The following is a 25,541-nucleotide window of genomic DNA, read 5'->3' as shown; positions in this document are numbered from 1 at the left end:
AATTGAAGTAAACTGTTAGGGCAGTAATGTAGCAAAGTTTGTTGGTTGGTTGGAACTTTTTTTTGAGTTTTGTTGGGTGTTTTCCTCCCCATCATGAGTTGGAAGCAGCATGTCTGCTTTATCCAGCACTTTGTTTTTACAACAGAGTGTAGCTCATCTTCTGAGAGACACCTTGTGCCAACAGCTTTCTCTCGTGCTGTTTCTGATCCTCTCTGGGAGTTCTCTGCTCCTTGTCAAGACTGCACTTGCTGATTTTCCAGGATTTTGGTCATGGATTTGTTGTTCACTTGCAAAATCCACCTCCAGGACTGGAGGGAATTTAAGCAAGGCTGCTGATTGCTCACGTCTGGGCTCGTGGAACGTGTGATGCTCCCCAAGGAGGAGCCTCTCCACTTGGCCAAGAGTCAGTGCATGGTCTGGCAGAGTGTTTGTCTCAGGGCTGGCTCTAGGAACAACCTCTCTTTGTGGACAGTCTGGGTATTTCTCTTTATTTCCTTAGTAGCACATGGGAGGGTTTGGGAGGCTGTTTTTGACTACTACTGCTGTGAGAAAGTTGGAGATGCACCCTCAGGGACATGGATCCAAAAGTTTGGCAAAGCTGAATAATGAGTTGTTGACACATTTCTCCAGCCATAGCAGAGGGTTGGAACGGGATGATCTTTAAGGTCCATTCCAACCCAAACCATTCTTTGATTTCTATGATTTTAACACAGTTGCAGATTTCCTTGGCCACACTCCTACATGAGCTGAGACTCTGGCACTGTCTGTGCTGTCCTGGACAGACCAGGTGAGGTGCTATTCACTAGAGAGTATTTTCCTTTTTTCTTCAGCAGTTTGTTATTAGAATATTTGCTAAAGAAGGATACCAAAGTGAACAAAACCATCTTAACCAGAAATAATGTAAAGCAAATCTGATTGAATCTTGATTGCACCGTAAAAAGATAATTAATCATAGAACCATAGAGTCGTTTGGGTTGGATGGGACCTTCAAAATAATTTTGTTCCGACCCACTTTCCACTAGACCAGGTTGCTGAAGGTCCCATCCAACTTTTTCTTGAACACTTCCATTGCTGACACATCCACAGGTTCTCCTGGCCACTTGTGCTGGTGTCTCATCAATCTCTAATGTTTCTTAATGTTTGCTTTTCTCTTTGAACCTGCTCTTGGGTACACAGATTGTATTTTCTGTGGCTGAGGACTTGGTGCTGTGTTTGGAACAGCATGGGGCTGTTTCCCTCATGGGGAGGATGGGAATATGACAAAGCACTCCTGGGTTTAATGCTCCTTCCAACTGGCTTAGGACAAAAATCATCTCTTGGCTGATTTAAATGGAACTGTAGGAAATGTGTGCAGCCTTTTTCCTCAGCTAGGTTGTGGAGGACAGAGTTTCTAAATTCTGTATCTTCTTTAATTTCTGAAGTTGACTTTTGCTGCTAATTAATTCTTACTCTTTACCTTTTTTAATTCCATAAGGGATAATTCTCAATGGCTGAAGTGTCCCTTGCAGTGCCTGCTGTGCCACCAATGTCACAGGCACTTGCCAAGCTGCCAAGTTTTGGTTCCACTTCCCTAGGCCTCACTTACATGGGAATCCTTTGCCTGAATAGTTTTTTCCTTGGTTTCCTAAACTTCCCTTGGGATAGGCACTGTATTTATTATTTCTATTAGAAATGTGTAGTGTATCTGTATTTATTCAAGGCTTCTTTTTTATTTTGCTAGGTTTTTCTAGAAAGAACCATGCTGAACTCCAGTTAAAACTTACAAGCTCTAACGGGAGCATTTGTTCTGGGGACAGTGTGCACTTACTTCTCTGGGAATGTGTTAATTATGTGTAAATTTAGAGGTTTGGGTAAGATTTAGGTATTGAAACTGTTTCAGAGAGCCCAAGACAAAAATGGGACCCTATGTGGGCTCTTTACCAACCTAAAATGATTCCCCCTGCCTGCTTTGCCTCCTTGGTTTTATCCATTCATTGAATTTAGGCCCTGAACTTAATTTGGCTTAGAGATTATGAAATTTCTGTCTCCTCTGGCCAACTTGCTGTAGCTATGGTAAGACTTTCAAAGAGAAAAAAAAAAAATCTATTCTGTGAAATCAGATGTGTTGGTTTTACTTTCATTTTCACTTTAATTTTTCTGGGAGTGTTTTGTGGTGGGGAAGTGAGGTGGGAGCAATGTCCTTGTGTAGGGGGAGGCTGAAGGGGAGGGGCAGGCACAGATCTCTCCTCTCTGGTGACCAGTGACAGGACCTGAGGGAATGGCCTGAAATTGTGTCAGAGGTTTACTGGATATTAGGAAAAGATTCTTCTTCCAGAGGGTGGAACAGCTCCCCAGGGCAGTGGTCACAGCACCAAGCCTGTCTGAGGTGGAGAAGCTTTTGGACAATGCTCTCAGACATGTGATGTAATTCTTGGGATTGTCCTGTTCAGGGCCAGGAGTTGGACTTCAGTGATTCTTGTGGGTTTCTTCCAACTCAATCAATTCGATGATTCTTGGTTTTCCCTTAGGGAGAGGAGGAGAAGGCAGGTGCTTCACTACCTAACACCTCTCCCTTTTAGATGGGTGGGATGTAATATGTTCTTCCAGCTGAGAAGAATTTTACCTTCAGGTAAAACTTCATTTCTAAAAGCAGGAAAAATGTATTTTGCATGTTTGGGAGAACTTGGACAAATCAGGAAGATGATTAAAAAAAGTAAAAAAAAAAAAAAAAAAAAAAAAAAAAACACAAAACAAAAAAACACCACACAAAAAAAAGAACAAGAGTTTATAAGTGTTAATGCAAACAGAGACCTTGAGTTAACCCGTAGGGAATTGAGTTCTTGAGCACATTGACCCTGCTGTGTGAGGAGGGCTTTCAGGGAGGATTGGTGCAAACACCAGCTTCATCCCAATTTTTACACCTGTAATTCCATAGGTGCCCCCTCCTGTGCTGTGTGAGGAGACCCAGGCCCTTTTGGACAAACCTGTAGCAAAGAGCCTCAGAGCTTTTCCATGTGAAACAGCCTCACATTTTACAATGCTGATGAAAATCACATTGCCTGATGAGTGTGATTTTTGCTTACATTTCCCTTTATCACTTATTTCACTCAAATTTCATCAGCAGGAAATAAAAACCTCCCAAGCTTGCACGCCAGGAGCAACTTCACACTAAACATGATTCTTTCATTCTCTTCCATTTCCTTTTCTATTTTAAGCTGGCTGTTTTGAGGAAAGGAACTTTGTTCAAACACATCCTTGGGCAATCCTGTCTGTCCTGGTGTTTGTTGAAGCATTTTTTGACCAGTGTCAACAGGTCAAAAACAGTGTCAACAGGAGAGAAATGTGATGAGGAGAATCAAGGTTCCTGTGGTTTCTGTGAAAAGTGAAGGAAGTGGAAGACCAAAACAGTGTTGTGGCAGTGGAAGAAACCAAGAGCTGTGTGGAACATGGGATCAGACACCAGAAAATCCACAGGGAGTAACACCCAGGGGAGCTGTTGAGTGCTGGGGACTAAAAGACTTGTCTGGAGTGAGTGTAGGTGTCTGTGCCTTCACCACTTCTTGCTTTTTGCCTTTTCTTCATTACATGACAATCTGCTTCTTTCTCTTTACTCTCTCTTGTGCTTGACCTCCTTCACCTTCATCCACCTTTTAACTTCAATGCCAGCTCTTGTGTAAAACCTAAAACAAAGACACAAATTTAACATTTTTTCTCCAGAGCAAATCTCTTTTCCTCTCTGGCCAACTGCCAAAAAATCAATCTCTTCCTCTCCCTGGAGTTCACTTGCCAGTGCCAGAGGCACATGGCTCTCATTGTGGATCTCAGTCTTCAGTGAGGAATTATTCTCTTGGATAATGGAATGAAAAGGAGGGGACTGAAGCTTTGCAGTGGCTCGAGTGGTCCTGGAAGAGGAACAAGGTGGTGGATGGGTGAGGCTCATCCACTCAGCTCAGCTGTGAAAGGGTTAAGCCACAGGGATGGGTGTGGTGGGGCTTAATCCATACTGCTGGAGGTAAATTGAGGATTTGGGGTGGATAATTTGAAATCAGTGAGCAGGTTTGCTTCCTGCCTGCTTTTTTTACTCCTTGCAGGTGTTTCAAGGCACAGAAGAGGAGTTTGGAGGCCAAGTAACTTTCTTTGGGAGATTCTTCAGCAAAGGATGATGCTGTAACTTCAGTTAAAGCTTTCAAAGGAGAGAAGCTGCAGGAAATCTGTGACTTTCTTTAACAGACCACAGATAGAATTCTTGGTGGTGCTTTGGGGATAAATCCATGGCAGTCTGAGGTGCTGAGCTGCTTTGCTGCAGCAATGTTAGGTATTGTGAGTAGAAAGATCAAATTCTTGTCCTGTTTTTCCTCTTTTTCCCCATTTTACCCAAGTTACTGTAATTACTGCTGCTTCTTCTCTGCAGCTTTTAGGTTATTTTGGGTTTGCTGCAAAATTGAGTTCAGGGAGGGAATTGACTTCACCTGGCTGCAGAAAAGCCATTAGGAGCTCCAAATTAGTGTGAAATAATTAATAGGAAAGGAAGATTAACGTGGCAAACACGGGCACTTTTCATTCACATTAAGTGAAAGGATGTTCCTGTAGGTTCCTTTGCCATGAGTGTTGTCCTGGACCTCCAGCAATTCCCTTTTACATTAATTTTATCCAGATCACTCGAGACAAGACCTTATAAGCCAGGCCAGGCATCGTATTTGGGTTTTCTTGAAGAGGAGCTGAAATAAATTCCTGCTAGGATTTCTCCTTCCCTACCAAAGCTGCTGCTGGTGGTCCTTGGAGCTGTTGGTTGTCCCAGCACATGAGAGCCCCAGGGATGCCCAGGTGCAGCAGAATTATTTTCTCCCTCCTGAGGAGGACTGGGGGAAGCAGCCCACGAGCCCTTGGCTTCTATTTTGCTCCAAGAAAAGACACCACATCCCTCCACTGGCCAGTCCTTGTCCAGAGTTGTCTCCTGTAGACAGAATTATGATGAATTAAAGATTATAATTGCTCTGAATCATGGAATGTGATGGACTCTGAGTGTTCTCTGAGATAGTGGTTGCAAAAATATGGATTTTTAAGCTCCTCAACCACTCCTTACAACTCCTTGAAGGGAGATTGCAGCCAGGCTGGGGTCTGTCACTTCTCCCAAGTAGGAAATGGGAGGAAAAGAGGAAATGGCCTCAAGATTCATCAGGTGAGGTTTGTGTTGGGTATTAGGAACAATTCCTTCAGTGAAAGGGTCATCAGTCATGGGAACAGGGTGGCAGGGGAAGTGCCCTGGAGGCATTTGAAAGATGTGTAGATGTGGCACTCAAGGCACACAGTTTAGTGGTGGATTTGGCAGTGCTTGGTTAATGGTTGAACTCAAAGGTTTTTTCCAACCTGATTCCATGATTCAGTTTCCTTTTTCTTTCCTTTTTTTCTTCTTTTCTAAATTATTTCTCCTTTTTTTGCATTGATCCAGAGTGACAGCTAACACAGAGGTCTGAGCTGCCACCCCTGCACAGCAGATGGGTGTGAGGTGATGTTGCATGGCTGGATTTAAACTTGCTGCAGCCTCACAGATTTTTGCTCAGAGGAAGCAATTTGTGGATAAAACTCCACACCCAAGTCACAAAGTTCCTCAGGGTCCCACTCACAGTTGGGTCTCCCCTGCAGAGTGTGCAGTGGCACACTTTGCTTTGGCAGAGAAGCTGTTGAAAAGCTCTTTTTTTTCCACCTGTTGCACCTACCTGGGTGCCCGTGAGGCTTTTCAGGCAAGAGAAAGAAGAATTAAATAGGCAAATATCAGCAATGCCATTGATTGCTGCTGCTTTGGGAGATGGTTGATGGGGGTTTGAGAGACCTGGTCTGGTGGAAGGTGACCCTGCCCATGGTGGCAGGAACAGATGATATTTAAGGTCCCTTCCTACCCAAAACATTTGATGATTTCTCTGAATACAAATAAGTATAACAGCAATAAATATAGCAGGAAAACACTATATGCTAGGCAGGGAGGAGGTTGAACTGATAGCAGAGGAAATTGGGTTGTCCTGGGATCCAAGGGGATTTTCCTGGAAAAATAAATAGGGAAAATAAATGGAAATGCTTTTTGGAAATGTCCAGTTAAGGAAATAAAGGAGAAACCATTTGCATGTGGGATTATGTAACACATGTACTGCAAAACCTTCACAGTCTTGAGGACCCACAGTGTAAATAAAAGTAATTTTTTCCCAGCTGTGGCCCTGAATTCTGTTAGTGTCAGGGCATGCATTTAATGCATAACATCATTTAATGCATATCAGAAACCTTCTAATCCTTCTTGAGGAATCATAATATTTAAGTATTCACTTGATGTAATCAAAGATGTTTAATTTTTTATCAGACTTCACACCCACTTTACTTCTCAGTCTTGGTTTTTCTTACTTGGCATGGTAGTACAGAGGCAGTTTTGCTTTGCTTTCTGCTGCTGTTTTTAAATTGTTCTGCTTGTCTGCTTGAACTGCTGCATCCTCCATGAACAGTTACAACATCTCGGCTTGATGTGTTGAAGCTTGAAATTGGAGTAGTTAAAACAGCCTCCTTGTTACTCTTTTCTTTTCTTTTGCAAAATAAGAATAAAATAAAAGCCAGAACTGGCAGCATGCTGTGGCATGAAATAAAAAAGTCTAGGGGCAGGAAACTGCAAGCCAGATACAGTGCAATTTTCTCAGAAAAAAACATTCTTCTTGTTGAATTGCATTTTCAAAGTAATTTTTTGGAAATTTTGGACAGAAGTTTAATTTGTGTTGTTGGTTGGGGTTTTTTTAGATTTAATTTGCTTTTTTTTTAGGTGTGATGGTGATTGTTGGTGCTGTTAAATAGGTGTGGACTGAGAGGCCTTTGAGGAGGAGTTTATAACCTCACAGTCCTCTTCCATTTATATAATTTTGATGACAAGGAATATGTGGAGGCTTAAAAACCAAATTATTTCCATGATTTCAGAGTATGATCAACTTGCATTGTCTCTTTCCCATTAGGGAATTGTGGTACAGAGTGAGAAAACTAGTCTCCCACCAACAAATATAAATAAATCTCACCCTCCCAAATTAGCACCTGAATTTCTGGGTAGTTTTTAACTTCATGGAACAACTCTGGACTCTCATTGTTTCTCTGTGTTTCCTTCTCAGTGAAATTGGCAATTCTCCTGCTTTTTGCAATGTTTGAGATATTTAATCTTGGCTTTTGGTGTGACTTTGGCATGTGAAATGACTGCTCAGAGGTACCTGCTGGAGGCTGTGCAGGAGTATCCCCATGTGGGAGCACACCAGAGGCTGCAGTCTGGATTATTTGGGGATTTAAAGCAGTGCTGTTCCCAGCTGGGTGATTCCATCTGAGCTCTTGAGGGAGCTCCCAACCCTTGGTTTGGTTGCTTCATGGTTCATCTGAGGCTTTGTTCAGTACCTCAGTGCATGTGGATTCAGGATTACTGGGCCAGGATAAAAATCTGTTGAGGCAAATTTAGTGTTTCCAAGGATAGAATAAAATAAAGAAGTTAAAAAAACCCAAAAAACCCTCACCCATCCAACTTGAGTTCTATCCCAAAATGTGCAGACGACTTTTCTCTGGAACATGTTAGCACCCTGAAAATCCAAGAAAAAAATCTCCTAAAATGGGAGTAATCACAGTCTGTAAAGATCTAAAAATATTTTCCTGTGCTGCTCTTTTGCCAGTGATTTAATGGGAGCTGGACTTTGTTAGCAACAAGTGAAATTCCTGGGGGACAGGGGAGCCCACGCTAATTTCTGCTCTTTTGCAGCCTCCTCTATAGAACAAAGGAAAGGAGTGTCTGGGACAGTGATTTAGGAGAAACTGCAGGATGGGAAGAGTGGGAAAATCTCTAGCAATGAAGCCCTGTGCATTTGGATAAAACAGCATTTAATACCCTGGATTTGTGTCATCCTGACAGGCTGATCCATGACTTTATTTACAGCTGTTAGAGGGAGTGTGAGAAGCAGTGGAAAATCTTCTCTCTGGTTGTGCAGTGGAAAATCTTCTCTCTGGATGTGCAGCGGACAATCTGCTCTCTGGATGTGCAGCTGCTCCTCCAGCACTGGGAGATGCATCCTCATCCCTGTCCTGAGCAGTGCATCCAGCAGGCTTCTAATTTTGCCCATTTTTCCTCATTTTTGCCTTGCTCCATCGTTGCCTTTCTGCTCTGCCAAGTGCAGGTTGGGTCTGTGGTGCTTTAGCAGTGTAGGGAAATTTGGTGGAGGGTTGCAGAGTAGGGTCAGAGTTCCAGTCTGCTGACTTGAAGAAATGAATCTCAGCTTCTGTTTGGGTCTGAGATGCTTCACCTCAGAGGAGCAGCTGGGTGATAACAGGGGCTGTTGGACTCTGTTGGGTGGACAAGCCCTGGGGTGCTGCAGGATGTGACCAAAGATTCAGGTAAAGCAGCTCCTGGGAAACCCACAAAAGCTGACACAGGTGGGAGGCAGAACAAAAAAATCTGCTGGAAAGCTGCTGCCATAAAACTGGTGACAAAGGCATTGTTACAAATGGGTGTTTCTCTGGGATCAATCAAAATTGAAATGCCTGGTTAAAGCTGATTTACGTGATGTATCCTCACTCTGTGAGATGGACTTGATACAGCCATAATTAATGGTGTTAAGCTGAAGGAAAGTAGATTTAGATTGGATATTAGGAAGAAATTCTTCCCTGTGAGGGTGGTGAGGCCCTGGCACAGGGTGCCCAGAGAAGCTGAGGCTGCTCCATCCCTGGAAGTGTCCAAGGCCAGGTTGGATGGTGCTTGGAGCAAGCTGGGATAGTGGAAGGTGTCCCTGCCCATGGCAGGGGATTGGAACTGGATGATCTTTAAGGTCTCTTCCAACCCAAAATATTCGGTGATTCTCTAGTATAGCTCAGTCCGCCACCACATGGCTCCTTCTCTGGGGATGACGAAACTGTGGAGAAGTTGGGGACAGTTTCAGGGATTTTAAAGTTGGGAGATAAAGCTAAAAAACCAAACCAAACAAAAAAAACCAACCAAACAAAACATCATACATACATACATACATAAGCAAACAACACCACTAAAACAAACAAACAAACCCAAACCAACAGCAACACAATTAAAAAACCAAAAACAACAAAAAAAACCTCAACCCACCTTCCACGAAACCTGAAACCGCAAAATGTTCAAACCCTCGCTTCAGTGTTCTTCTTGTAGGGCAGATTTGAGTACCTTGGCTAAAGTGGGGACCTTGGGAATGAATTTGTGAAAATTTTTCTGTGCACCAGCAGTAGAAATTCCTGGCACTGACTCAATTCCCCGTGCATTTGAGCTATCAGGGAGGAACAGGAAGAAGAGAAACCTCTCCTGGGGGTTGGGAGAGGAATGTGTGGAGATCCCACTGAGCTCCCACCTCCCTCCTGCCCCAAAAGCTTTGACCCCACGGAGCAGATATCCTCTGCTCACTGATTTTTCTGCAGGCAGGACCGCTACGGGCCCCCGTGCTCTGAAAAGTGCTGGGTGACCATCACTTGGCATTGTGGATTCTCATTCAGTCGTGGTTCTGATGCTCCCACTTGGTAAATGAGGTGGAATTATTTGTATTCTGGTTGCTGATAATCCCTACAAATGCCGTCTCAATCCATGTGGGCTGTATCTACTATGTTGCAGCAGCATCTTCACTGTCCTGGTGGTGCTGGATTTGTCTGTTCAGTGCAAGTTCCACAGCCAGGAACTGTGTAAAGCTGCATCAGACCACCCAGCCTGGGCTAAATTTCTGCAGCAAGGAGGAATCTACATCCTCTTTCAAAGCACCCTTTCAAAGTGATTGGTGGTGTCCAATATTAACACTTTTTTTTTTTTTTCTGTTTTTCTCTTCACAGCCACCCAGATTGATCCCAGCGAGCTGCAGGAACTTTTTCAGGAGACTTCAGCCAATGTCTTCCGAATTAACTCCAATGGTGCGTAAAATGAAAGGTTTCCTGGTGTGTTCTGTGCTGTCCTGCTGATGATTCCTGCTCATGGCCACGGCTCCTGGCAGCTCCTCTTGTCAGGGAGCAAATATTAATGCAGTTTTTCTGCTGCTGCATCTCACGAGCAGCAGCACATGTCCGATACACAGCTCCTCATAAGATGTAAAAATATTCCACCATATGTTCCATCCAACAGGCACAGACACATTCCAATCCTTGCTGAGACCACATCCTTTTTCTATTTTTAATTGTGTCATCTGTTACAATAGAGAGCTAGAGCTCAGAGAGGTGGAACAAGCCAGGCTCGTTTTCAAATATGTTGCAGCTGTGTTCAGAGTGAGCTTGCAGAACATCTACCTCCTTTAGAAAAACACCAAAATTCTGCTGTTCTTCACTCTGTAGGTTGGGCAGGGGTGCTATTGCTGCTCAGATCACCCCAGCCCCTAAAGATGCAGAGTCCTTCCTCCTTTGAAACTAGCTCTGGCTCATCAGTTTTGTTGGGTTAGGCTGGAGGAATTTATCTTGAAGACAGATATAAATTAAAATTGCTGAGTGGAAGGTAATGCCGTTGTACCCCAGAGTTAGACAGGGATCTGAAATTATCAGTACTGACTTTACAATAGACCTTGAAATTGCTTTGGAATCATCTGGATAGGTTCTGTGTCTGTTCTTTCTGTGTCTTGGGTGACACAGAAGCCTGGCCTATGTCTAGGGAAGGGATTTTATTTGTGTAATTCTTCCCTAGTGTGTCCTAGGGGTGGAGCCCTGGTCGTTTGTAGCAAGGGATCCTTCTTAGAACAGGGATGGGAATTAAAATCTTCTAAAATGTAGTTGTCTCTACTTTTGATGAGTTATGTATGCTCCATCTGCCAGGAAAATTCAAGCACTGATTTTTCTAGGACTACAAGGGATTGGTGATCCTTGCATTGGTGACACACATCCCACGTAAAAATGGGATTATGGCCACTGTGGGAGCTTGAACCTCCCAGCTGTGAAACTCAGCTTACAGCTGGGTGAACAACCACACCATAACACACAGAAATACCTGCATTAGCACCGATTTTGGCTTCTCCAGCACCAATAGTTTTAATTTGACAGTGCCAGTGATGGGTGACAGTAGCACTTCTGCTTCCAAACTGAGGGCTCAGACTGAAGTTGTGCAACCTTCTCCTGAGTCTGTGTGTGCTGTTCTTGTCCAACCTGGCCAGATTAGGGCTGACTTGATGTGTCCCTGTGCTTTAATCACAACTCCTTTCACAGTGGAGTTTTATCCTGAGAAAACCTAAAGGTGAATGGCACATCACTTCCGAAATACCACAACCCAATTTCTGTTTTCGTCCTTTGTTGGAATTGTCTTAACCCCTTCAATTCGTGTTTGACACCCACTGTTGTTGTTATTTCTCCTTTTGAGATGGTGAAGATGTGTTTCCTCTAAAGAGTTGCCTGAATGGAGTGCTCTGTGAAGCAGATAATGACAATGCTTGCACTTAAAACTATTTTGCAAAAATGGAGAGAGTGCAAAGAAAAGCCAAACCTGTTTGATGACTGGAAATCAGAGTTTAAAATTTGTGCCATCCAAATTTCTGTTTGAGACGTCCAAGAGGACTCAATCATGGTGTGCAAGTACCTCTAGAAAGAAAACATCAAGTAGATAGCAAGGTGCTTGTTAATTTATTGTTCTCACATAGGAGGAGATGAGGAGATAAGAGTTAAAGCTAGACAAATTCAATCCTTCTGTATGAGGGTAACCAGCCATTAGAACTGCTTATGGAGGGGGCTTGATGGATTTGGCTTTGCCACAAACATTTAAATCAAGATTCAAATGTCTTTTTTATAAGATATACTTTAGTCCAGCTGCAGTCCCCGGTCTTGATGTGGGAGTGATGGGACAAAATTTTATGGGAGGAAATCAGGTTGGATAATCAGAATTCCTCTCTCTGGCTTTTAAAATCTATGAATTAATGAATCTATAATGCCTTTTAAAGTGCTTTCAGGTTGAAGAAATGCCCATAAGATACTCTACTATTGTTGCTCCGTTCAATACCCATATTATTTTTTGTCTGACAAAAATCAGTTTCATTCAGTTTATTTTTTATGGTCACTCCCCCAAAAAGTGGTTAGAGATTTTCAGGAGAAGGCTGCTGAGTGTACTGCTGAGATTTGGCAAAGCTAATTCACTTTAGGTAAATAACTTTTTAGGGTTAGAAAGTGGGGAAGAATGCCCATGATTCTTTCTGTAGCATAAAGTCTCTTGAGGAAACTCAGGAACATCTGACTTGGAACACAGAAAATAAGTCAGTGGTGTTTGTGGCTGAGCAAGGAACAGCAGCTATACTCCAGATGCTCACCAGATGATGAAGTCACTCCTCTTGTGCTGGGCATGGTGTGCTGAACATCCTGCAGATTTCATAAATCCTATCACAGCTCCTCTTTCCCTCCTTTCCTGGCTTGCTGCAGCTCTCTGGGTTATTTTTTAGGTTCCCCGTTGTGTTTGGAGACCTAACTGTGCACCCAAAATGTTCTTGTCCCATTTGGGGTGCTGAAGATCATAGAATCGTGGAGTCATACAATCATTAAAGTTGGAAAAGTCCTCCAAGATCAAGTCTAAGCTTTGACTGAATTCCACCAAGGCCACTAAACCTTGGGAAGTGCCTTGAACACTCCCAAGAACTGTGACTTCACCCCTTCCCTGGCCAGGCTGTTCCGAGCTGTCAGGAGTTGGCCATGTTATGATTTTGTTGTTTAGATTCCAAAAAATCCCAGTTTGGGGCCAATCTCAGCAATACCTTTCATTTCTTGGGGGAGTGACTGTTTTTAATGAAACAAGAAGTCAACTTTGTACCAGGGTTTTAAAGCACCATTGAATTTTATTGAGTAACACTGCAGAAGTAATAAACACTCTGTGCTTTGTCCCTCTTCGCTGTCCTTATTCTTTTTACAGAATCTCAGCCTTTGGGGTGATTTAAATTCTTCTTGGGCACTTCAGGACTTGCTTCCAAGGGGGATTTTATAGCTCTGAGTTGATTGTGATTATTCTCACCTATAAATGCTTCCTGCTCCCTTTTTCTGCCATGAAAATGGAAATCTTCCTCATCTGTTGAATAAAAATTTTAGCCAGGACAGCTGGTTCTGTTTATATGCTACTGGATCACTCTCCTGCCAGGCCGTGAGCTTATACACTTTTTAATGCCATCTCTTATAAAAGTCTGAAGGGGTAAAGGGAGATTTTTCCTAATTTTTGCATCTGCTTTCTTTCTCTTAATATTTTGGGGCTGTCCCTCCTGAAAATGGGGAAGGTTCATAAAATCATAGAGTCACAGGATGGTTTGGGTTGGAAGGGACCTTAAAGGTCATCTTGTTCCAACCCCCTGCCATGGGCAGGGACACCTTCCACTAGACCAGGTTGTCACATAGTGCTTTGACTTTTGCAACTTTCATGTTTTGGGTTTGTTTGTTTTTTCAGTTGATTTTCTTGTCAGGTCATAAAAAGGAGCTCAAATACTGCCTGAATTTGTCTCATTTATGGCTTTTTTCTTTTTTTTTAATCTATACTTTTATCAAGACCTTGAGTTTTTTTTCATGTGCAGCTTTTAGCTGCCTCTTAGTAAGAATCTTACAAATAAGTACAATAAATAACACTCCTAAATGGAGTTGCTCTGGTGCATCTTGCCTGGTCAGTGGAGGATATACTGGAGGAATCAGGCCTGTGCTGGCCAGATGGAGAACCTGAACTCTCTAATGGGTCTCTTGCCTCTCTAATTCCTGCTCCTCACTCATTAATGACTGCCCATAACTGGTTGGTGCCATGTGCAGTCCCATTACCTCGATCATAAAGACTGAGCAAAGGAATTTTCCATGTCCCTCAGGCGTGATAGAGTTTCCATTGCCATTTCAGGATGGTTTTTATCCCCCACTGATTTAAGGATTGCAGTGGCACAGGCAACTGAGGGCCAAGCTCTCTGTGTAGTACATCAGTGCAGCTCCAACATCACTGCTGCCTTGTGAATGGACTAGGGGATGCCTTTTAATAACAAAAGAACAAGACTTTAAAAATAAGATTCCTGTTTTAAGAATGGCTTCACACATCCCTCCAGCAGAGCTTGATGTTTTGCTCCTCTGGTCAAACTACTGCTCACATGACCAGAACTGGGACATTGAGAGAGATTTTCCACATCCAGCACAGGAGCTGCAGAGATTTTGGTAAATTTATTCTTGGTCAAAGCAAGTTAGATTTAGCCCAGAGTAGCTCAGATTTAATTACAGAATCACAGAATGGCTTGGGTTGGAAAGGACCTTAAAGATCACTTGATTCCAACCTTCTGCCATGGTCAGGGACACCTTTCCACTATCCCAGGTTGCTCCAAGCCGTGTCCAGTCTGACTTTGGACACCTCCAGGGATGGGGCAGCCACAGCTTTTCTGGGCAACCTGTGCCAGGGCTTCACCACCCTCACAGGGAAGAATTTCTTCCAAATATCCAATCGGAACCTGCCCTCTGTCAGTGTAAATCCTTTCCCTCTTGTCCTGTCACTTCATGCCCTTGTCCAGAGTTCCTCTCCAGCTCTCTTGGAGCCCTTTTAGGCACTGGCAGGTGCTCTAAGGTCTCTCTGGAGGCTTCTCTTCTCCAGGCTGATTAATCCCAGCCTGGCTTCAGAGCAGAGCTGCTCCGGCCCTGTGGTCATCTTCATGGCCACCTGGGTTTTCTTCTACACGTGGAAATCCTTCTTGGATGGGGGCCCCAGAGCTGGATGCATCCAGGTGGGTCTCATGGGAGGAGTGTAGAAGGAGAGAATCACCTCCACTGAGCTTCTGGCCGCTCCTCTTTTGATGCAGCCCAGGGTACTTTTGGCTTTCCCAAGATTCAGGGAAGTCATGTTGGAGTTTTAGTCCTGCTGTTTTCAACATAAGAGTTATATTAAATGGTAACCTTTGGCTCCTCCAGGGTTCATATCTTGTCATTCTGGGACAACTGACATTTATTTAGAAGCCTAAATACTGTGTTTGAATTGGAATATTAGGTAAAATTATTGGATAAAAACATAATCCCAGGTTACTTTCTCATCTGACAAACGCTTTCCTCACCTCTCGCATTCATGTCTCATATTCTTTTCACCTTTTTGTAGGTTTTCCAAAATGCTGAATAAATCTGACAGCTTCTGGGTTTGCCTCAGTGTAAAATGGCTTGAGTGTGAATTCTTGAACTATTTTGTTCAGTAGCAAAACTGCTTCCCACTCTAATCTTCTCCAAAGCAGGTGTCAGTAGAACTCATTTTGAATTGTCCTTATTTTTTCAGACCAGGTTAGAAAGGTTCATGTAAGCTGTAGCTGCTGGTTTTGTTCTGGAATTGCAGTCATGACATGAACTTGTTCTTACAAATTCAGTGTCCACACAAGTCCTTTCTGTGCCTTGGCTTGCTGTCCATTCTCCAAGGACCACACTCTGCTTTGTTCCAAAGGGTTGATGGGCCCAAAAACATTTTTAGTAGATGGAAAATTTTGTATTGGAACTGGACTGCATGTGGATTCCAAGGGAAATTGATTTGTTAGGATTGTGGAGATGGAAAGAGGGAATTATAGTATTCATGAGATCTCTGCAGGGTCAGTGGTGTCCTTCTACAGAAGCAAATGGTTATTAGTGAAAACTTCCAATTTATTCTTTAGAACACTGTGCTTCCAGCAAAGAAAAATAATTATTAGCTCAGTTATACACAATTCCTTGAGGCTTTATCTTACTGAATCTCCAAACTCTGCAGTAAAATCTGTTCCTGAGAATTAGCATTGATGGAAATATATGGTGGTATTCAAAGTTTTTTTTTTTTTTTTGCATGTTCACGTAGTTCAGGCACATTAGTTACTTTTTGTGCTGTTTAGTGACTTTTGGTGTCAAGCCAGCAGAGCGCAAAAGAGAAGAGAGGATTTTTTCTGACAGTAAAAATATAATTAAGTGACTTGTTCAAAATTACAGGCCAAGTCCAAGTCTGCAGTCATTAAAACAGAGGATTTCTTAAATTTCTGCAGAAATAATTGAGCCATGTTTTTAATCTGTTCTTTTTTCTATCCTTAAATATTGAAGCGTGACTGATAACGGGCTGTGGGTTTTTACAACTGGTAATGTTCTGAACGAAATCCCACATGTAAATATCAATAATGTAATTTATTTAACATGTTCCATTGTTGGAGATGTTGAAGTGCTTTGCTTGCTGGCTGTGCTAAGTCCAGAAGCAGTGACCTATTGTTACTTAGAAAGTGGATTGAGACAATGAAATTCAAGGGTGGAAAAAGACAACAGTACTCCTAGATTTCTGCTTTTATATACACACAAATATATATAGATATTTCTTAAATCTTAAGTAATTGCAAATGACAAAGCAAACCATGTTTCTACCTTCCAACTGCTTTTAGGGTATTCTCTTCTCCTGATGGAAAAGCCCGAGAAGTTGTGGAGAACAAACACAGGAGATAATCACATTTCCATTATTTCTGAGCCAAAATATAGAAATCATTTTGAGTTTTAGCATCTTGAACAAGAAGATGGAAGACATCAGAGTAGGCATCAGTGTTCTGCCTCTTAATTATTATTCAGAGCAATAAACAGTTATTATGCAATTTGTTGCCTCTTCACCAGGGGCACGTTTCCAGCTGGAAATGCTCAGTGCACAATTCTGTGTCACCTCAAGGCTGGAAGACTCAGAGATCTGTGCAAGATCCATGGAACTGAGGTTTTCCTGACAAGGGGTCATATTCCATCACGTCATGGCATGTTATACATGGATTCACCACTTATGCTTCCAATGGACCAAATTTATCATTCTGTGGCTACTGGTAGATGTTGTCCCCTTTCTCTCATTGGTTACTTGTTCAAATACTTAATTGTATTTTTTAAGAAAATAGCATTAAATTAAAAGACAAACTTCTGAAGTAAGATTCAGTATTTTTCTTTCCCTCTGAAAAGGTGTGCTGCTTCTTTATCTTTTCTTTCTCTGCTGTTGACAGTGACCTCTCTGGAAAGAAGTCTTCGATCCCTGGGGACCTCGAACGATACTCAAGAGTTGCAGGATGGACTGTGAGTTTATTTTAAATTGTTGCAGATCTTTCTTTGTCCCAGCCTTTTCATTTTTTCCTCTCATCTATCCTCACCCTTCCTTCCATCCTTTCATTTTAGCTGGACACCTTTTTGTCAGGATTACTTCATTTTTTTCCGTTCCTGTTGGTGATGAATGGCAGTATGATGTGTATTGATCGTATAAAGCTTTGCTTGTGCTGCTTTCAGGTGGCAGAGAGTGGTGTGGAGATGACAGAGAAAAGATGGCCCACGGTGAAAGAGGCCATTCTGTAGTTCTTGGAGGTGTTATTTTTCTGTTGTTTGTTGTTTTTTTTTGTTGTTGGGGGTGGTGGTTATTTATTTTTGAAGTGAAGCCAGAGTAGGAAACTGTGCTGGTTTTGGCTGGGATGGAGATAATTTTCTTCACAATAACCAATATGAGGCTGTGTTTTGGATTTGTAATGAAAGCAGTGTTGATAATCCAGGAATATTTTATTTACTTCTGAGCAGTTCTTACAGAGTCAAGGCCTTTCCTGCTTCTCACCCCACCCCACCAGCAAATAAGAAGTGAATGAGCAGCTGTGGGAGCTGCTGCTGTCTGGAGTTAAGCCAAAACAGATATTTCTGTAGTTTTTTCTTGTTCCTTTTCTTTTACCCCCCCCCCCTAAATTCTACTTGGCCAAGGTCTGTGGACCCAAGAGGAAAGAGACTTGTGACAGAGGCATGTAGTGACAGAACAAGGGGAAATGGCTTCAAACTGAAAGACAGAAGATGTAGATTGGATATTAGGAAGAAATTCTTCCCTTTGAGGGTAGTGAAGCCCTGGCACAGGGTGCCCAGAGAAGCTGTGGCTGCCCCATCCCTGGAAGTGTCCAAGGCCAGGTTGAATGGGGCTTGGAGCAACCTGGGATAGTGGAAAGTGTGCCTGGCAGGGGAATTGGAACCAAGTGATCTTTGAGGACCCTTCCAAACCAAACTATTCCATGGTTCTATGAAAAAATAAAAGAGGGAGAGGATATTTTTAGGAGGAAAAGTGTGTTATGGTGCTGGAAGCTGCATCACAGCATCACGTGGCACAGCACTGACAAAATGAAACTTGATTTGCAGTTGCAGGAGACACAGTTCATTAAACTCCCTCTTCCAGAGCTGTGTACACACAAACACGCACAGTTAGCTCTCATTGTACGTGTGCTAATTACAGAATTCAAATGACTTTTCCAAATGTAGCACAATTTATTAAAGGTGCCTCCCTTTGAGCAGCTTGCAGGCAAAAATCCACTGTTTAGGATATGTCTCTGATTTCATGAGTGTGACTGCTGTTCCTGCTGAGATTTAGTTATGAAGAAAGAGAAGAAATTGGGGTTTATTTCTTTATTTGCCTGATGGATTTGACTGACCTTCTCTATGCAGTATGAACTCTCAGACCTGTTTGCAATGTCTCTCCTTTTCTCTCCAATCCGTTGCTTTCATCAGGGCATCAGATCTGCCCTAATTCACATATACCCTGTTTTGCAAACCAGAGGATTAAAAATAGTAATAGTAATAGTCAGAAGATTTGAAAGTAAATTTAGGAGATTGGAGAGGATGCAAGAATAAAAAGTCAGCCTGTGGAGATCGACCTGATTGGGAAAGATGTTTACATGTACAAAATTATTTACAGCATAAAGCACCTTAATAACTGCTGGAGATCCTTAACCCAGATAAGACTCTGTATCATGCAGATATTGTGTTTGCTCTCCTAAACTATTTTTTTAAAATTTAATTAAAGAATCAATTCCTCGACTCTTCAGAGCACTCCAGAAACATGGCTAGATAATTTTCCTCTTTCCTGAGCAGTTACATAAATAGATGCATAAGGCACTAATTGCACTAATTATTTTTTGATCTCAGAATTATTGTTAATTGTCCAGATAGTTCAATGCAGGTTTTTAAAATTTTAACTGTGCTTCCCTATCCCTGTCATCAGCCCCAGAATTCCTCCAGCTGTCTCCTGGTTCATCCCCTCTCCCCATGGGCTAATGGCTCTCCCATTTTTCTTATTTGGCTTCTGGTATCTCCATACAGGGCAGTACCAGGGTGCTCTGCTGAGGAGGACCAGCAGCTCCCTTCCCTTCAATCCTCCCTTTCTGTCTCCCTGCCCTAATACTGATGTGTCCTTCCACTGCCCCCCTTTCTCATCACCAGGCAAGCAGCCTCGAGTGCTCTACAAGAACTTCTGCTTGTCTCTCCTGAGAGCTGCAGCAGCAAAAAGCAGCGTGCCATGAATCACTAGAGCTGGCAGGGCTGCATAGATCTCTGCTCAGGAGGGTCAGCTCTTCAGGTGAGACCTTTGGGGCAGTGCTTTCTTCTTCCACGGCTGCAAATCACGGCTTAATCTTCCTCCTCTGCCACTTCACCTCTCTCCTTCAGAGGCTGATGCATGTCTCTCCTTGAACACCCTCTGGCTTTGGAGATGGGAGCTGTGAGGGAACATTTGGCAGGTTTATAGCCCTGGCTGTTAGGAAAACCATCATGGTTTTGGGTGTCTAAGTAGTAAAATTGCCACAGTTTCTACTTTCTTGTTAAGGGGCTGTCACTCTGCCTAAAATGAAGCTGCCTAAAATTAGGCAGATGAGGGAAGGCAGAGTATTTGGGAATAGGGATTAATGATGAATTGTTCTGCCACACAGGACATTACTTTGGACTGTAAACTGCAGAAGTGTTTGCTTACCTAGCTGCAGGGTCCTTATAAAACAGAAAAAAACCCAAAGTTACCTGCTTCCTTGCCAAATTCAGGGAGACTTTCTGAGCACAGGACTCACAAAGGCATCAGATGAGAGGAGGATTCTGACTGCCAAATTGGTCTATTCCCTTTTCTGAAATGTTTTCTCTGCTTCTGAGAGCTGAGTCTTTCAGAATAAGGATTATTTCTGGGGCAAGTAAATTTGGGAGAGTTCATCCCACACGGAGTGCCAGCTCTGGTCAGTGAGACAGACTTGGTTGCTGCTGTGAGCAGGGAATATATCAGACCCAAAGTGAATAATCCTGGTTGAAACTCTTTCTAGAGCCAGCACAAATGTTTGTGGGCTGCATACTTGGAGCTGGATGTGCTGGCAAGTGAAATGTAAATGCCCAAACAAAGCTCTTGGCTGAATGCAACTGACCCTGGATTAATTGGGAAGGGAATGGAAGCAAAGGTAAAAAAGGTGCATGGAGCTGGGATGAGGAGCTAAGGCCAGGAGGCAAAGCTGAGGCTTTCTCCAGTGATGCAGGAAAAATCGACTGATTTGTCTTCTCTCTGACCTTTGGTTTAATAATCCAGGCTTCCAAGGCATTTATCTGCCTCCTTAGCTAGAGTGTGTGGGATGAGGGGGTTCTCCAACATTAGGCACTGAAAGTAATGAGTTTTTAATTTTGGGAAATCAAATTAAACACCAGGTAGAGCACTGTCTCCAAAAGGCAGTGAAAACCAGTCTCCTTTATTTTGACTGGGGTAGCTCTTTGATCTCCCAAGATCTTCCAAAAAGTGGCTGGAAATGAAAGCGTTCCTCTAACCTGGACAATGCTCTCTGAGTGGTGTGTTAGAAGAAGAAAAGAAAATTAAAAGTCTTTCATTTTCACAAAACCTCACCCTGTCTTATTGTGATTTCAAGGAAAGGAAAGTGGCCATGTAGGCTGCAAGAGAAATTTGCTGGCTACCTGGAAGCCATGAAACTGAGCTTGAAGTGGCAATGGAAGGTCCTTGATGTCCTTTCCTTGGAGGCTGGGTGGCTACAGAAGTGTTCCAGGCTTTCCAAACCAGGCTTCTGCACTGCTCACCTCAGAGAGGAGTTTGTCACCTTGTTGGACATTTGATCTTGTGTCATTGCAAGGTCAGGAGGAATGAGAGCATTGGGTCACAATCACAGTTTTTCACCATTTTTAGGTGTGTCTGGGATGTAACCCGTGAGTCTTCACTCCATGAAGGATTTTGGCATCCTCCATTAGTCACTAGCAGAAGAATTTGCCTGCTTAAGGAGTCATAATAAAGATATTTTTAGGGCTTTTAGCACTGATGAGATTTTAGCAGTGATGAGATTTACTAAAAAAAGTGTTGATTTGCCCTGATTTGAGGAAAAAAAATACTTTTAGCTTTCACCTCAGTTTTCCCACTGGCATTAAGTTTTTGTTTTTTTTTTTTAAGTGCACATTATAGAAATACATAGGATTTTTTCTTGCACCTCAGAGAGGGCTCAGCCCTACATCTGTACTGTGTGAGAGAACAAACCTGCTTTTCTGATTTAACTGATACAAAATCTTGGTTAGGATGGTGCATGGCAGAGAATTCCTATGGCCACAAAGGAGTTTCAAAGCATTTCCCAAGTGGGGAAGCTGAGTTTGAGATCTGAGCTGCTTCAGGGTGAGACAACTGTAAGCTGTCCTGTAAGAGGCTGAAAGTGCAGCTTTTCTGTGGCTGCTCTTACCTGGTTTTTGCTCAAATATTAGTTTCACAGAGCACCACTTTTCCTTGGGCATGCATTTATAGATTGCTATATTCTTTACTGGATTGAAGGGAATTCCAACTCCCTCACCCTTCCCCAGGAAATATGCATCATTACCAGCAGATCTTTTTCAGGAGCAGTAAAATCAATTAATCAGTTTATTTTGCCACCCTAAAACTGATTGGAGCCTAGGGTGAATTACTGTCAGTTTGGGGTGCTTTTGGGAAGATAGGCATCTCTGTCCAAGACTGAAGCCAAAAGCTCTTCAGGGCTCTCAGGCTCAGTCTGAGGTGCTTTGCTGGATTTGTAGAAGCATTTTTGACACATGTTGACATTTAGGATAGAATCAGTAAGTTTGGACTCATCTGTGAGTCTTGCTTGGCACAGGTTGTTACACCCACTTATGGATAAGAACCTAAAGTGGTTGCCTACATTTTCTTGGTCTCTGGACTCTGTCAAGCTTCAGCTCATCCTGGCAAGGTCAAAGAATCATGGAATGGTTTGGAAAGGGACCTTGAAGGCTGTGTAGTTCCCTTTCACGGACAGAGACACCTTCCACTAGATCAGGTTGCTCAAAGTCTTATCCAGGCCTTGAACACTTCCAGGGATGGGGCAGCCACAGCTTCTCTGGGAAACCTGTGCCAGGGTCTCAGCACCTTCACAGCCAAGGATTTCTTCCCAATGTCCAATTTAAACTTTCCCTTCTCACTTCAAAGGTATTCCCTCTTGTCATGCCACTCCATCCCTTGTCCCAGGTCCCTCTCCAGCTCTCCTGGAGCCCCTTTAGGCTCTGGAAGGGGCTCTGAGCTCTCCCTGGAGCCTTCCCTTCTCCAGGTGAACACCCCCAGCTTCCCCAGCCTGGCTCCAGAGCAGAGGAACACCAACCCTCAGAGCATCTTTTTGGTTTTCTCTGGGCTCACTGCCCCAGCTCCACATCCTTCTGATGTTGGTGACCCCAGAGCTGGACACAGAAATGCAGGTGGGGTCTCACAAGGTCATCTCTCCCCTGACCTTCTGGCCAGACTTCTTATGATGCAGCCCAGGATGAGATTGGTGAGTTTTGGAGCTGTTGAGGTGCCCGGGGTGTCTGAGACAGGTTGGCAATTTTGACACAAGACTTGTGAAAGTTCTTTCACTTCTGAAATGGCAGCATGAGGTGTGGTGGCACACTGGGGCATCTCAAGAGACACTCTGACCCCCTGATTCAAATGAGGGAACTGGCACTGGTAATTCACCTTCAGGGTGAATGATTGAGGTGACTCAGTTTGCTCCCACCTAACTCATATTACACTAAGAAATGTAATAACCCTTTTTGGGGGGAGCCGTGGGGTCATTTGTACCTTAGCTGGACCAAAGTGGCCTTTGGACATCCCCCTGATCCTCTGGGTACTCCAGGGAGGTTAAATACCTCTCCTCATGGCTTGAAGCTTCACCATCCTGCTGCAGAGGTGGATGGATCCATGCCCCTCATCTTTTCTGAATTGACATAGAACAGTAAAGACTTTTTTTTCCTCAGTTAGTTTTATAATTTATGTGTATTGTTTCCTTCTTCTTTTCTTGTTTCACCATTATGATTGATAAGTCGGAGGTATAGCTTAATTTTTTTTTTTTTTTAAGCATCTGCTAAAAAGATTTTGATTCCTCTGGAATGCAGATTCACTTAGAGCAGAATGATGTTTTAAAGTCATAATTTACAGAAAGAAGATTTGTTAAAGTAAATCAGACAGAAGCTTTTAGGTGTCAGCATGTTTAATTAAGGGTAGAATTTAATAATGTTTTATATGGTTTTGTTATACTGCTTGTAGAAGCTTAAAAAAAAAAAAAAAGATTTCCATAAATATTTTGAAATGTCGTTTTGATTCTCTTAATATGTTAAACCCTTCAAAGTAATACCTTCCCTGTTCAACTCAAAGCAGTCGGATTAACTTTATCTATCCCCCATTTATCGCTACTGGCATCAATTTCTGACAGGAAAAACCTTCTAGGTTTTGGCAGTAAAAATGGGTTGCCAGATTGCAACATTTGCATTTAACTGTATAGTACACTTGCTGCCTTAATAACTGTATTTATGTGACAGATCTCACCCTTAAGGATCCCAGAGCTCCAGATATGTGACATCCCTGTGATAAATTACAAAAGCTGGTGATGAACTGCAGAATCCTCCAATGATGATAAATTCATACACTTTTGAACTGCCTGCCCTGCTTAGAGAGGTCCTTGGAGTATCCCTTCACATGCTCGAGCAGTTTCTAATGGCCACTACAAATCAATCTGTCAGCAAAGTTTTTCTTTCCAGTGTTTTTCCTCCCAAAATTGTCCTTGCCAGAGTTCTGAGGTGGCCAGAAACCTTGGTCAAAGCAAAAGTGTCTTCACACATCAGGATGGGTTGGAGATATAGACTGGGAATTTTAAACCCTTTAGTAATGGAGCAATGATTTTTTTGTGGCAAGGGATGGATCCTCCAGGGGATGACAAGGAATGGTGGCATCTGGGGGATAACCTATAACCTCTTGAAGGTCCCTTACTGCTGCTGCTGCTGCTTTTTAGTAGTTTTTTAGTGCTCTCATGTCTCAGCTTATGGTTTCTATCCTCTCCTTGGTGCAGTGGTGGGTGAGAGAATCACAGAAAATCACAGCCTGAGGGAGGCTGGAGGACACCACAGTGGGTTGTGTTGATCTTCCTCACGTTCAGGTGGAACTTCCTGGGTATCAGTTCCTGCCTGTTCTTCTTGTCCCACTGCTGGACCCCCCAGAGCAGAGCCTGGTCCATCCTCTGACAGCTCAGTGCAGATCCTGACAGAAACTGAAGAGGTTCCCTTTCCAACTGCCTTTTCTTGAGGCTGAACAAACCCTCAGCCTTTCCTTGTAAGAAAGATACTCCAGCCCCTTAATTATTTTCATGGCCCTCCACTGACTCACTCCAGGAGCTCCGTGTCCCTCCTGTCCTGAGGAGCCCAGAGCTGGACAGAGCATCCAGATGTGCCTCACAGGACTTAGCAGAGGGGCAGGATCACCTCCCTCCACCTGCTGGCCACGCTCTTCCCGATGCACCCCAGGATCCCATTGGCCTTCTTGGCCACAAAGGCATGGTGGTTCATGGACAACTGGTTCATGGACAGCTTCTTGTCCACCAGGACCCTCTGGTTTTCCTTCTCAGAGCTCTGCAGAGTCAAGGGAAGAACAGCACACCCGAAGCTGGTGAAAACTGCATTGATTTGGAGCCTGAGCTTTCCCACATACCATTGTTCCCATCTCCAGTTTGCAGATTTGCTCACTGGCTTTAGGTCCAGCTGGTTGAACACCAGGGCTGTAAGGTCTCCGAGGGAGATGAGGAGCAGGAGAAGTTACCACTGTGTTACCACATCCTTGTACACCTTCTCCAAGGATCTGCAGCAGTGTCCTGTGGTCTTTATGCCATTTGGAGCATGGATCTGTAAACAATGAGATGAGTTTTTGTCTTCTGCTAGTGACTAGTTACTGGAAAAATAATCCTTCTCCTCACTCCATTTGGTGCCCCAGGTAAAAAAAATGTTTGCTTCTCTGGCATCCCACCCTTAAGGGGAAGGGAACACCCGAATTTTGTGGATGCTTGTGGTCAAAAGGAATGGCAAAAATCAGAGGATCCACCCAAGCTCGCAAAGATTCATTAGTAAATTGCACATTTAGCATGGAAATCAGTATAAATTAGTCCCTGACTTCGTGTCTAAGCAAAAGGTAGTGGGTTTTGGATAAGGGGGAAGGGTGAAAAGGAAAAGAGATGGATTAAACATAGGGAGAAAGGGATATAGAGAAGGAGAAAGAGAGATCACCAATCCTGGCTCCAGTGTTGATCCAGTGATGGGGTGTCCAGGATCCTGTGTCTGTGTTCAGGCTTTACACGGTTACCTGTTCAAGGTAAGTTTTCCCTGCTATTTTTGCTCTTTCCATGCAAATCAGTTGTCATGCACAGACTGTCCTTCTAGACCTGTCAGAGCCTTCAGGGGTCTTGGCTGGCCTTGATCCCCCCTGGAATTTGTCCCCCATTCCCAGTTTGGAATGAGGGAATTTGTCCCTCATTCCTGTGCCTGCACTGTGCTGAGTTGTGCTGATCTCCAGGAGTCAGAACAGGGATATTTCTCCCAGAAAAGTGCTGCCC

At 43.3% G+C, this 25,541-nt stretch overlaps 1 protein-coding gene across 11 annotated transcripts in view; it reads left to right on the top strand.

Annotated features, from left to right (window-relative positions):
• Window positions 1-25,541, top strand: part of TSNARE1 (t-SNARE domain containing 1) — a 451,136-nt gene that overhangs the window by 140,839 nt on the left and 284,756 nt on the right. For all 11 annotated transcript variants that reach the window (XM_072925076.1, XM_072925080.1, XM_072925081.1 and 8 more), the window contains 2 exons: window positions 9,817-9,894; window positions 16,899-16,968. In XM_072925076.1, the coding sequence (XP_072781177.1) occupies window positions 9,817-9,894; window positions 16,899-16,968 (148 nt within the window). The remainder of the gene's footprint in view (window positions 1-9,816; window positions 9,895-16,898; window positions 16,969-25,541) is intronic.

The sequence above is a fragment of the Taeniopygia guttata genome, chromosome 2 (assembly GCF_048771995.1).
Source record: "Taeniopygia guttata chromosome 2, bTaeGut7.mat, whole genome shotgun sequence".
NCBI lineage: Eukaryota > Metazoa > Chordata > Aves > Passeriformes > Estrildidae > Taeniopygia > Taeniopygia guttata.
The sequence above is the reverse complement of the archived record's forward strand: the minus strand, read 5'-3'. Positions and strand labels throughout refer to the sequence as shown.